General features: G+C 42.6%; 1 protein-coding gene across 3 annotated transcripts; it reads left to right on the forward strand.

Annotated features, from left to right (window-relative positions):
* Positions 1 to 1,093: 1,093 nt before the first annotated feature.
* Positions 1,094 to 4,656, forward strand: znf365 (zinc finger protein 365). Of its 3 annotated transcripts, none has more exons than XM_034609744.1 (6): positions 1,094 to 1,234; positions 2,018 to 2,664; positions 2,807 to 3,116; positions 3,566 to 3,737; positions 3,900 to 3,949; positions 4,190 to 4,656. In XM_034609744.1, exons 2-6 carry the CDS (start codon positions 2,022 to 2,024, stop codon positions 4,413 to 4,415), a joined length of 1,401 nt encoding a protein of 466 aa, XP_034465635.1. In that variant the 5' UTR covers positions 1,094 to 1,234; positions 2,018 to 2,021; the 3' UTR covers positions 4,416 to 4,656. The 3 variants fall into 3 exon arrangements, with proteins under 3 accessions (XP_034465635.1, XP_034465637.1, XP_034465636.1); XM_034609746.1 differs by having other exon boundaries at positions 2,018 to 2,660; positions 2,812 to 3,116; XM_034609745.1 differs by having other exon boundaries at positions 1,111 to 1,234; positions 2,012 to 2,664.
* The last annotated feature ends 7,863 nt before the right edge of the window (positions 4,657 to 12,519 follow it).

Consider the following 12,519-nt stretch of genomic DNA (forward strand, 5'->3'; position numbering starts at 1 on the left):
TCTCTTGTGCAGCTGCACTTCACCTGACGTCTCAATGTGAGTCAAACATCAGTGAATACGACAATGTCATAAATGAATAAACATGGACGACAGGACAGGTACCAAAGGTGAAGCCAAAGTGTCTCAACTGCCCCCTGGTGGCTGGCTCCTATCTCCTCCTTTTTAGCAGATGGGACATGGACCAAATTGAAAATGTCTCTGAAGTTTGGTTGTTTTCTTTTTCTCAGATATTTCTCCTGAACATTTAACGCTTGTGAAAAACTTGCTCAAAGTTTCAAAGATCAGGGTCAAAAGGGTCAGTTGTAACTGTAGTGCCCCCATGTGGTACACAGCAATGCCATTAGATTAATGAAGTAATATAAAAACCAAACACTTCAATGACACTCCAGGCAGCTACTTTAACATTAAACTGGGTTGGATGATGTTTCATTGATAAGGTTCATTATTGAGCAGTATCAGTCTCAGGCGTGGTTTTTTTCACCTGCAGATGAATGTTTACATCCTGGTTCTTCTTATTCACTGATGTTTGACACCTGATTAAAACACTTGAGTTGTCTTTCTTCAGCATCTATATGAACTCATGAATGAAGCATGGTCATGACTTTAAACTGTGGCATTGAAACAAAACTGTGATCGGATTATGGGCTGTCACAAATATACACAATCCCTACATTGTACTGCATGAACTTTGTATTACACATGGTACTGTACTTCACTGAGCAGGATGATGGTGAGAAATTAAAGTCTTTTCCAGATCGATTGATTTTGATTCTGTAATTTTGATTCTGTGATTTCTCATCAGCGAGGTTAACATGTTTCCTGGTGTATAATATAATATAATATAATATAATATATTATAATATAATATAGGTCTTACACAATAACAAAATGTTTTAAAAAGCATTTGCGTTTTTCTTAACTCACATTTTGTATATAAATTATTACCTTTAACTTTATATATAGACTATTTATATATTTTAATGTATAAGACAAAACTTTTGTTTCCAGTTCTAGTTTTATGTAATTTTATTGACGAGTCCGGACCGGAAACAGAAACTCTTTGCTTTAATTTGAAGGGGCTGACGGGATGTGTGTCCCTCTCTGAATGAATCTGTGGCCCTCTCCTCTGGAGGAGTGACGTCATGCTGCTGCCTCCTCGGTGTGTGTCCGACATGATGACTCCTCCGCACGGTCACAGTTAAACCTTCACCCCGCTGCCGTTCATCCTCCGCCGGTAAGAACCGGAGCCGAGTCCCGGTGATGATTCAGCGGCAGTTGCATGTTTGAGCTAACTGAGCTAACAGAGCAGCTAACCAGAGAAGCTAACTGAGCTAACAGAGCAGCTAACAGAGCAGCTAACAGAGCAGCCAATAGAGCAGCCACTTGAGCTAACTTAAGCTAACAGAGCAGCTAAGTGAGCTAACAGAGCAGCCAACTGAGCTAACTTAGGCTAACAGAGAAGCTATCAGAGCTAACATTAGCCAATAGAGCAGCCAACTGAGCTAACTTAAGCTAACAGAGCAGCTAACTTAAGCTAACAGAGCAGCTAAGTGAGCTAACAGAGCAGCCAACTGAGCTAATTTAGGTTAACAGAGAAGCTATCAGCGCTAACATTAGCCAACAGAGCAGCTACCTGAACTTACACTAGCTAACAGAGCAGTCAACGGAGCAGCTAACTGGGCTAACGTTAGTTAATAGAGCAGCTAACAGATGGTATTTTTCTGTTAATCAACTAATTCATCAACTATGTTTCAACTCTATCAACAAATGTGTAAGTATTCAGAATTAATCATTAAGTCTAAAGGTTTTAGAAAGATTTCAGTTCCCTGGGATCAAGGAAACGTCTTGAAGTAATCCAATTTATAATTATTTAAAACAGGACAGCAAATACTTTTGATTAAATTAATACAGATAAATAAGCTAAATAAACATTTTCCTTGACGATTGTCCTTGGATTAATTGATTAATTTCTTCAGCACTACTCTTCAATTTTCTCTTAATTTTTTTGCAGGTGTAGCGTGATGCAGCAGAAGTTGTGTTCCAGAGGTTGTAGTTCTTTCCTCTTAGAGAGGAATGGCCAGGCCTGCGGCGCTGTCACCGACCCCATCACCTGCTGCGACCTCCCCTTCCGCTGCCCCCGCTGTGGCGAGCTGGAGCGCTTCCACAGCCTGGCCTCGCTCCGCGCCCACCTGGAGTACCGCCACTCGTACCGCTCACCGGACGTGGACACCAGCAGCTTCAGCATCACTGGCAAACTCCCTGACCCACTGACGGCAGCGATTCCCTGGCACGACATGAGCCTCCCGACACGCAGGGGGCAGCAGAGCACGGGGCGGCCACCTCACGTACGCTCCCTCAGTGACAGCAGGGACAGCGGGTACCTCCACTCCTACAGCTCTGTGAGGAGACGGACCCAGAGCGTCGGGGTGGGGACGCAGGTAGAGGATGAGGAGGCAGAGGAAGATGAAGAGGACGAAGACTCAGAGGATGAGGATGAAGAGGACGAGGAGGAAGATGAAGAGAGAGATGGAGGCAGAAATGAAGAGGATATTAAAATGGAAAAGTCCAATCCAGGATACCATAACTTCCTGTTTCGTCCTCTTGCTCATCTCGTACAACCGGCAAACCTGGACACGGATCTGGATCCAGACCTGGACCTGGTCGGTGCGTTCAGATTTTCTTACTTCACTTTTTTTTTTTATTGATGTGGGTTTTCAGGTCGTTTAATGTTGATCAGAAGACTTTTCAGTGAACAATAATCATGGTGACACCTGCAGTGACTCATTTCCTGTCCTGTAACCACCAGAGCAGAACTACTACTCTGGTCTGGAGACAGCAGCAGCCTCGGCGGCAGTGCGGCGGCGACTGGCCAGCATCCTGCGGGCGGCCGACAGCACCATGCAGCGGCAGCTGGCCAAGGTGAGCACGGAGCTGGCCCAGACAGACACAGAGCTGCTGTGTGAACGCGCTCACTCGCAGCACCTGGCCCAGGAGAGGCAGGAGGTGGCCGAGCGGGAGCGGTCGTTGAGCCGGCAGGTGGACGTCGCCGTCATGGTGATCGCCGCACTGAGGGAGCAGCTGAACGCCTCCGAGAATGAACTGGAACGACGAGAGAGGTGAACAGGCAGCGGGGTTGACTGAAGTGGACTCATTGTGTGTTTCTGATAAATGAACATAGATGAAGCACACCTGAAGCAGCATTGGCGTTTGAGATGCATTGTGGGTTATGTAGGAGCTATGTTTTGAGAGAGAACATCTCTGGTTATGTTACAGAGCTTTCCTTTAACCTGTTAATTTGTCTGCATGTGCGGGAGACCAATGGAATTATGGGTAATTTGCTCCCAGGACGTGCTCAGTTCACCTCTATACTGAAATGACAAAGCTCAGTCAAGAAATGTATACAGTAATAACCAGAGTGAAAAAAAAACTCACGATGAAAATCATTTAGCCACGATAACGACGACTGAGTTCAAGATTTGGTCTCTTGTTCCTTATTCTCAGCTCAAGGGGCATTATGGGTATTATTGTTGGTATTATCTGCTCACATTGTTTTTTGTTTTTCCAGGGAGGTGATAACCATCCAGAAGTTTTTGGAAGCGGCAGCTCGACAGGAGACAAGTGGTAAAGTTCGAATCCAGCGCTTCATCGAGGACCTGCTGAGACGCATTGCTCTGGCCGAGAGGCTGGTGGAGTACTACCAGGTTAACGGCAGTCCGCCACAGTGCAACCACTACATGGTACAACGACGTACACACACACACACACACACACACACACACACACACACACACACACACACACACACACACACACACACACACACACACACACACAGAGTTTGTGAAAAGTTGAAGAACTGTTTACTGCTGGTCCTTGAGTCATGTCTCTTGTCTTCTCAGCACCACCAGCAGCCAACTGATAACGGACCTCACAGAATCACTAAAAGCAGGTGAGCAACCCGTCGCTCTGTGTCTCAGTCATGACCAACGACAGGTGATTAAATCAGTTGCAGGTCAATTGAGTTTTTTGGGTTTTTTTTGCAAATTAGCTCAAATTAATATCCTTTGTATGTTTCAACCACCTCACTGAATAATTTTGGATCTCTGGTATTATTGAATTATAAGACACACATGAAGCTCCCTTTTAAGTTCCTGTGGTTTACACAGACATGTTTTCTTGTCCTTTCCAGGTCAGCAGGAGGTCAACTGTCCTCGTCTTGTTTCCACGACAGAGGGACCCCCTTGTCCTCCCAGTTCAGCGGCCGCCCTACGTTCTCCACACCGGGTGGTGAACGAGACCGGGAGCGGGAGCACATGGAGCGGCTGGCCCAGTCGTCCAGGCTCTTCTGCCGACCCGAACACAGAGACGACATCTGGAACCACCAGCGCCGCCGGTCCGCCGGGTACGAGGCCTAGATGTGTAGGGAGACGCCAGGGAGGGGGGAGGGGGGGGGGGGGGGGGGGGGGTCAGTGGGTAAAACCTTTTTGCACAATGACTTTATTTCAGTGCGATAATCTGTGGAAAAGTTCAGTAACGTCAAAGTCACATCAGGATTCTTTGGAATAGTTAAGTGTCAATCAATCCTTACTGAAGGAACATGTGCAGATTATTATTATTATTATATTTAATATATAATTATTATTATGTTGTTATTTTGCATTTTTTAGTTTTACATAGATTATTGAACGAAAATAAACCAGTGTACAGATTTTCACTAAGGTGAATGTGATTGTAGATAAACTGTTGATGTTCCATTTAGCTCAGTTTAATCTCAATCTTTACTGAAACTGATGTTTTGAGTTATTTCCTCTGTTCTTTGGACAAACTTCCTAACTTTAAGATTTAGTAACAGATGAGGTCTGATCATGGAAGCGAGTCGTTTTCCCAGTGATGCTGGCGACTCGTCCTCTCCTCTGGTCGAACCCTCACATCTCGGCCTGGTTCTCCCTAAAACTCCCCATCAGTCAAGTTATCTTCTTCCTGTCTGTGCTTATTAAGGTCAAACTGCTGCAGTTATCCTGATAAGCTGATTGAACTATCTGGAACTTCCTCCACCAACAGACATTTCTTGAAACTTTGAATGAAGATTAGGTTCATTTAAACTTGGACCGTTGCCCTGTGATGATAGAGGAGACCGTGGATTTCCTCTGGTACTTCTCTTATCATCATCTGACAAATGAGGCAGGACATTATTAAGTCAGTGATGGGAACATGGACCATTTCTAAAAATGGACAGAGACTCCAAGTCTAGAAAGTGGAACCAATGAAGTCCCTGCATCCTTTATTCTGTGTGATGACTGCTGTCCAATGAGTGCAGGTGTAGGTGGGCCTGCAGTGTCCTCCAGCTCTAAGTCAGGCTCCACCCCCTGCTCCTCCAATTATGGTTACCTCTGGTTTTAAAAAACCAAGATGGCGCTGGACAAACTCACAAACCATCGAGCGACGTCACCTCGCTGCTCTGATTTGCTTTGTTAGGCACAGACATGACTTTGATGACATCAGATCTGGGTCGAGCTCATTTTTCATGTGATTCTTGGCTTTCGCTCGAGTGTGTGAGCTTCACTACACGAGGACCAACACGGAGACTTTCTGATAACTGTACATAACGTTAGATAAATGTTGACTTAAAATTATTTATTCTGATTTTTTTATGCTTCCGTACAGTTGGTCCTTCTGTACGCAGCTAACCCACCCGACAGTCTGTTCCCAGAGCAGGATGTTAAACCAGAGATATGGTGGAGGCTAAAATCAGATATGCACAAGTATAAGCCGCCTTTCTTATAAGGAGCAGTGCAACATTTTTGGGAAGGAAAGCTTGCGTCCCGCCCTAAATCAGGGTCAGATGAGAAGATAGAAATCTCTTTCATCTCTCTTCGTCCAGTGCACAGAGAGATTCAGGCCCTGTTAGCCTAGCTTAGCACAAAGACTGGATGGAGAGGGAATCTGCTAGCCTTCATCGATGACTACAAGGTAACTGAAAAGCTTCCTCATAGAGCCACAAACTAATTCACACATTTCACCACATTAAAGAATAAGGCTGCTGATGTTCAGTATTGTTATTCTTCTCAACAAATCTCAGAAAATACACAGACAAACAAACAAAATTAATGTCGAGCCAGAAAGATTAAATTCCTCCGAGCCACATGTTCCTTCATTACCATGAACACTAGACGATCAATATAGAATAAATCAGACTTATTCTATAATCAAAGCTTAAACCAGTCTTTGTGCTAAAGCTTTGGAGAACTGGAAGATAACGTGTTTGGTTTTATCCTCCATTACATGATTTTCTGATAACAGAAGCCACGTTCATGCAGCTCGGCCAAGTTCTGCAGGACACCACACACGCAGTATAACGAATGTACCGAGTTAATGTTCTAGCTCATGCCGAAAGAGACGCTCCGTTCTAAGACCTGACTCTCGTCCCGTCGCTCGTTCAGGCTTAAACTCACGCCCTCGTCGGCACAGACACGGGTGGAGATTCTCCGATCACAAACCGAATGACGTATCAAACACTTTCATCCAAAGTGACTTATCAGTGCCGTGAATACATTCAGTACATCTGCAGTAAACTAAACAAGTCGTGGCGGCTTCTTTAATACCATCGTTCCTCTGTTTACACGCCATGTTTTTGCACTCATCCAATCATAAGAATGTAAATGTAAAAAGATGGTATTTTATGTAAAATGTACCTTTTAGTTTCCGTTGACAGTGTTAATAGATATTTTATATTTAAAGCTATTATGTGTCGTCAAGTGGAAGTAGTCGTCCTTTAACTTGGCAGAACATTAACCTGAGTCACAAAGCAGTTTTATTTTTCAGCAGGGTGTCTGCAAGGTCCTGTGAACATCTTCAAATTCTTTAAAGTCCTTTTTAACTTAAACATATATCATCAGAGGATGGTTAAATTCAAGTGAGTTGATCTAATTAAAAGTTTTAATTGGCATCAATAAGGTGATAAAAAGTGTTGAATGGATCTTGCAGACACCTTCCAGAGGCCGAGGCGACGTCCACACTGACACGTTTTGATTTTTAAAATGAAAGTTATCTCCGTCCACTTGAACGTTTGAGCTTCGTGTCAGAAATAATCAAACAGGAAGTAGATTGTCTCCTCTGCAGTTTGTGGCTTAGTTACAGAAAATAGGAAGTAAGACGAACAGCGATGGTGAAAAGTAAGAGCAGCGATATCTTTTCTTGGACGACGACGAGGTGGAACTGTTACTGACAGTCACCGTCCCTCATTCGTGTTATTTTCTGAAACTAAGCAACCACCTGCAGAGTAAACAATCTACTTCCTGTTTACAACATATGGCCAGTATAGGTGAATGGTCATGTGACATTTGTTTTCAGGTGTGTTAGTGTGGACGGAGATTATTTCTGGATTCGTTCTCATTTAAAAACGCTGTTAAAATCCTGTTAGTGTGAACGCAGCCTGACCAGTGGTTGTGCCAATCATATTTTTCTTATTTTAATATATATTAAAATCTAATATATATATTATATATATTAAAACATTTTAATGTATTTATTGGATGTTGCTAATATTCTTAAACCAGATAATGTTCTGTACTTTTGTTTTTCGTCACTTTAACAAACCAAGTCGGACTGAATTATGATAATTTGTTGTCACCTGATGCTACTTGTTAAATGGAAAACCGTATATATAGAATATAAAGCGTTAGTTTTCAGTCAAACGGCTTCGTGGAGGTGAACTGGGATTCGTTAAGGTTTCCCACAATCTGCTTCTCAACACGTGAGAACCTGATCTGATAGATTTGGACAAATTATCAACAAGGATGTGAGAGATTTGCGATCTGTGTGCGATTAACTAGACTTTAGCAGCGATGATCTGAAGTGTTGCTGCTGCTGTGGATTAAAAACCCTGCTGCTCTTGGAAGAACCTGAAAGAACCAAGAGCACAGAGACTCAGTCTTTGTTTTTAGATTTGAATGAACTGATGACTTCATGTTAACTCAACATCTGTCGGACGTAATAATAACTTTTATTCTTTTTTAGTCTGAAAAACAAACCAACCAGCCCTCCGTGGCCGAGGTGATCACTGAGTTGAAGGGTTTTTATGCAAACAGCAGCTTAACTCTTGACGTGTGTCGGGTGTGTGTCTGGTAAACTGATTTCTGTTGTTGAGTTTCTGGTGCTCAGTCATTGGACGTTGGTAGAAGATGCATGACGCAGCTCAACAACTACTACATATGTAGCTATTGTGTTACTGTGAAAGCATGCTCCATATGTAGCAAAGAGTACTTATAAAATACTGTTATCTTGTACTATGTGTACTTTTGTAGCAGAGCGAGGTCTATTTTAATGGTGTTTTGAAGGAGAGTTGCACTAAACCAACCGAGGGCACTTAGCGTGGCGCTGTTGGGTTTGACGTGACGGTGGAGTCGTGTTCTGGACAATCAGCACGGTTCACACACAGGTGTGGAAAAGTCTGGAAAATAAACTTTATTACTTCTGTGGGAAATGTGCAGGATCTTTGAAAGGAAAAAGAAACAGACGAGGGTGAAAACTTAATTGAAAAGATACTTTTCGTATCTTTCCTCCCTCGCGCCGGTGGAGATGAAGGGATTTTTATGTTGTGTGAAACTGTTTCCCGGCCGAGTTTAAACCTCCTTGAGTTCGTCATGATTGTCCGTAGGGATTTCGTTTGCAGAAGTGATCTCTAGTTTTGTGCCTTCACTCCAAACCTCTGTCGTCTGTATAACACTGTGCAAAATGCAATACTGTGAAGAGCTGGATAACGTTTTCTGTTCTGTGTGGAAACCATGGAAGATTAAAGAACAAACATGACACCAACAAGAGTTTGCGTTGTTCTCTTTACATTTGTTCTATCATCAGAGATGTTTCTGTCACCGACCGCAGGAAAACAAAGATAAGAACGAAGCTGGGTTTTAATGTTGCAGTACTCACAGACGACAACATGGTGTCACCACAGTCACATTAACACAGACTCTAGCTCTTACTCTTCAGGAATCTATGAATCCTTGGTTTTATGTTTTCACCACAAGGAGTCACCACCATCAGGACAGTTAACATCGGGTTTGTGATTTATACACTTTCACTGACTCACTGATCTGAAGACAACAATAAATGTGGATTATAAAACTGCAGTTAAATAATCTTTTATAAAACATTTTTAGAGGAACAATTCTTTGCAAAATGGGAAAAAACATTCCATGATTTAGTATCATTTAAATCTTATTAAGGAAAATTTAGAACCATGATGATCTGGTGGGCGACAAGTTGAGAAAGAAAGAAAGAATCTGTTAATTTGTCCTAAAATAAATCAAAAATATTTCCTTCCATTTGTTATCAATTAAAGCTCAAATGTAAAAACACTGTCATAAATCACAAGAATCTGTATATTTCAAACAGCAGCTGATGTGGAAACATGATTCTAAGTTAAAATCCCTCGGGAAAACTTTAAAGTTTGTTTGGTTGTGAGAAAAAAGAAGTTTCTGAGTCAAGAGTTTTGGTGTAAAACTGAGGAGGATCATGATGAAACCAGAGCGTGTTCATCCACAGATCACAAACCACACGATGATGAGACCACATCTCCACACTGCTCATATTTACTATCAGACATTTTGAGCACAAACAAATAAACAATACTGTGAAAAGAAATGATGCAGCCTCATCGACTGAAATGGAAGAAAACATCAGTGAATCATAAAAACTCTTCCTTTGTGTTAAAATACATATATATATGATATATCCTGTGGTGTTATTTCAGTTTTCACACTGAAACATGGTGAAGCTGCCGTGTGTTCGCTCCGTGTGACGAGTGTGTGAAGCCACTGGGTTCTGAGGACGGTGCAGGAGACGAGGGTCACAGCTCGTTTCTGCCCGAGAGCCTCGGAGTGGAGAACATAAGGAAGTGATTACCATGACAACAGAGTGGTTATATTTAAGCCTGAGGGAAAAGACACAAATATGTTGAAGTGATAAAAACTCCAGAACCTCAGTTGTGACTAAACAAATGAAATTATCTGAGAATGTCCATCTACAGCCTGTGTTTCCCTCCTCCTCCTCCTCACGTCTCTGAATCTCTGACATGGAAGTGAGTCCAGTATTTGTGTAGTGATGACATAACAGGAAATTGTCTGATATGGAAACAAAATTCTGCTGTTGGTAGACGAGGAATCAGAGAAATCAGAAACCAGAGAAAGACTGTCAATAAAAGAAAATGTCAGATTCATTAAGATAAATGTCAACATCAGAAAAAAGTGGTGTAACATCCTGTTAAATGTTCAAATGTGAATAACACAATAAAAAGGCTCAGTCTCTGTGCTCCTGTCATCAAGATTCGACTTTTTTAACCGTCACTGTCTCCGGCACCTCGTTACATTTCAGACGTTTTAAGTCAACAGAAGTTAAGATATATGCAAACGTGGGCAATCGTGATGTCATGATGATACGATGACATCACGATGATGATGAGGAAGCTCTGTGCTGGACGACTGACGAGGAGTTTCAGGACCTTCAGGGTTTTCTGTGTAACTTTACAGAACTTTTACATTCACCAAAAACCCTCATGACACACGAGAGGAAAGAAAAACTGAAGAATCATCTCATGTGTCCTTTAAGAAATGATTAGTACATTTTAGATTCCTCCACAATCAGCTGAGACGACTGTGTGATGAACAGTAAACTAGGATCTTTGGCATCGTGACTTTCACATGAGCAGCTTCACCTTCACCTGATGGTCAGATTTCCTCATTTTTAAAAATCTCTAGAAAATATGTTTTTATTTATGCCCTTCTCTCTTTTTCTGATTCTTCTAAACCATCTGTGCATTGGGAGAAAAAACGAACCCAAGGCCACCGCAGAATGTTAAACTGCTTGTTATGTTACGGTTCCTCGCTGCCCCACAGCGTGTCAATAAATACTGAGCTGGTGTTGATCTTTGATGGAGCGAGTAAGCCAGATAGCGCTTTGACGTCACGGCGAAGGCTCACACAACGCTCACCTCCTCACGCTCGGCCGTGAAATCATCGCTTTGACGTTGGACAGTCTCTTTCTAAAAACCCGTCACACGCCTGTATCAGGGTGAGCATCTACAGGCCGTCACCCTGCAGGCCGGGCACAGTCTGAGGCCATGTGGGCGACAGATAACAGATTTCTGTGCGCAGACACACGGATGAACGTCACACTGAGCTGTTGTTTCACAGATAAGGAGCAAAGGCTGCAGGACGACACGTTAACCCAAAACCACCAGAGAAACTGTAGCAGCAGCTTTTATTTTGCAATTTTTAGACTCATGTTTTGATAAAACCAATGATCTTGCTGAACTAAAAGTTCTTGATGTTGATGCAGTTGACATCTCAACACTTTGTTTTTGTGGGGTTAACTTTGCTTCCACAGAACAGCTGAGTTGTGTGTGATGTCAGCGGCTGCATGTGAAGTTTCCCTGTGGGATTCTCGGGCCTCCACATCCAGCTTCCTGTCTAAGCCCTGTGGACCCAGGCTTCTGTCACAAAACACATTTGGATCCACTCAAGTCGAAGCGTCTGAAGAACGACGGCACGCAAACCTCCGACTCGGGATCTCTGCACAGCGTCACAGTTTTCAGGAGAAAGAACAAAGTGGAGAACAAGAACAAAAGATAATGGATTTATTATCTGATATGTTATTATTGATAATGTTCCAGTACGGTTGCACAACACGTGAAACCAGGAAGCTTTGCATAAACCTGAGTTTCCACCTCATCGACCAGGGTCTGAATTAAGTTCTGGGTAAATCTGATTAACCCCCAAAATGTTGCTGATTGGAAGAATAATTTACAAAACTGGAACCTCTGAGGTGGGGAGAGCTGCGCTGAAGATACATGATTGGTTGTTTTCTCCAGCGTTTTATTATGTATCTGTTTATACGGAGAGAAATGTTTCATCTTTTATCAACAAAGTTGCACGTTAGTTGATCATAATATTTTACTTTCATCGATATCGTCTCGTCTTAGTCGGACAAAAAAGGTCAATAACAAAATCCAGGACAAACATTTAAATACACTTGTTGTAATAATTGACGTTATATTGACGTTGTTTTCTGTGGTTGGATGTTTCTCACTGCAAAGCACCCAGGAAACTGCAGTCATCTTCTTTGTTTGCCTTTTTATGTTCGTGGAACTTTGACTTTTACACCAAGGAACCAGATGTTTTCTAACACAGTTGTTGATGCGAGAGGCAGAATTTCACATCAGTGTCTCTACAACTTTATTAATTTTAGCCTCCAAGATAGCAAACCTCTGAGTCTGTAGTTTACACACAACAACTGCTGCTGTTTACTGTAGTGTTATAAATATACAAGGCCCTTTGTGTGTGTGTGTGTGTGTGTGTGTGTGTGTGTGTGTGTGTGTGTGTGTGTGTGTGTGTAACTCATCCTGTTTATTTTAATTGGAGGACGACCTCCTGGACGCAGGGCTTCCACAGTTTGGCTCGACATCAGGGCTAAAACCGTCCGAGCTCTGATTCATGCCGTCTATTTTCAGCCTGCTTCCCGGTC

This window comes from Hippoglossus hippoglossus, chromosome 15 (assembly GCF_009819705.1).
Source record: "Hippoglossus hippoglossus isolate fHipHip1 chromosome 15, fHipHip1.pri, whole genome shotgun sequence".
In the NCBI taxonomy this organism is placed as follows: domain Eukaryota; kingdom Metazoa; phylum Chordata; class Actinopteri; order Pleuronectiformes; family Pleuronectidae; genus Hippoglossus; species Hippoglossus hippoglossus.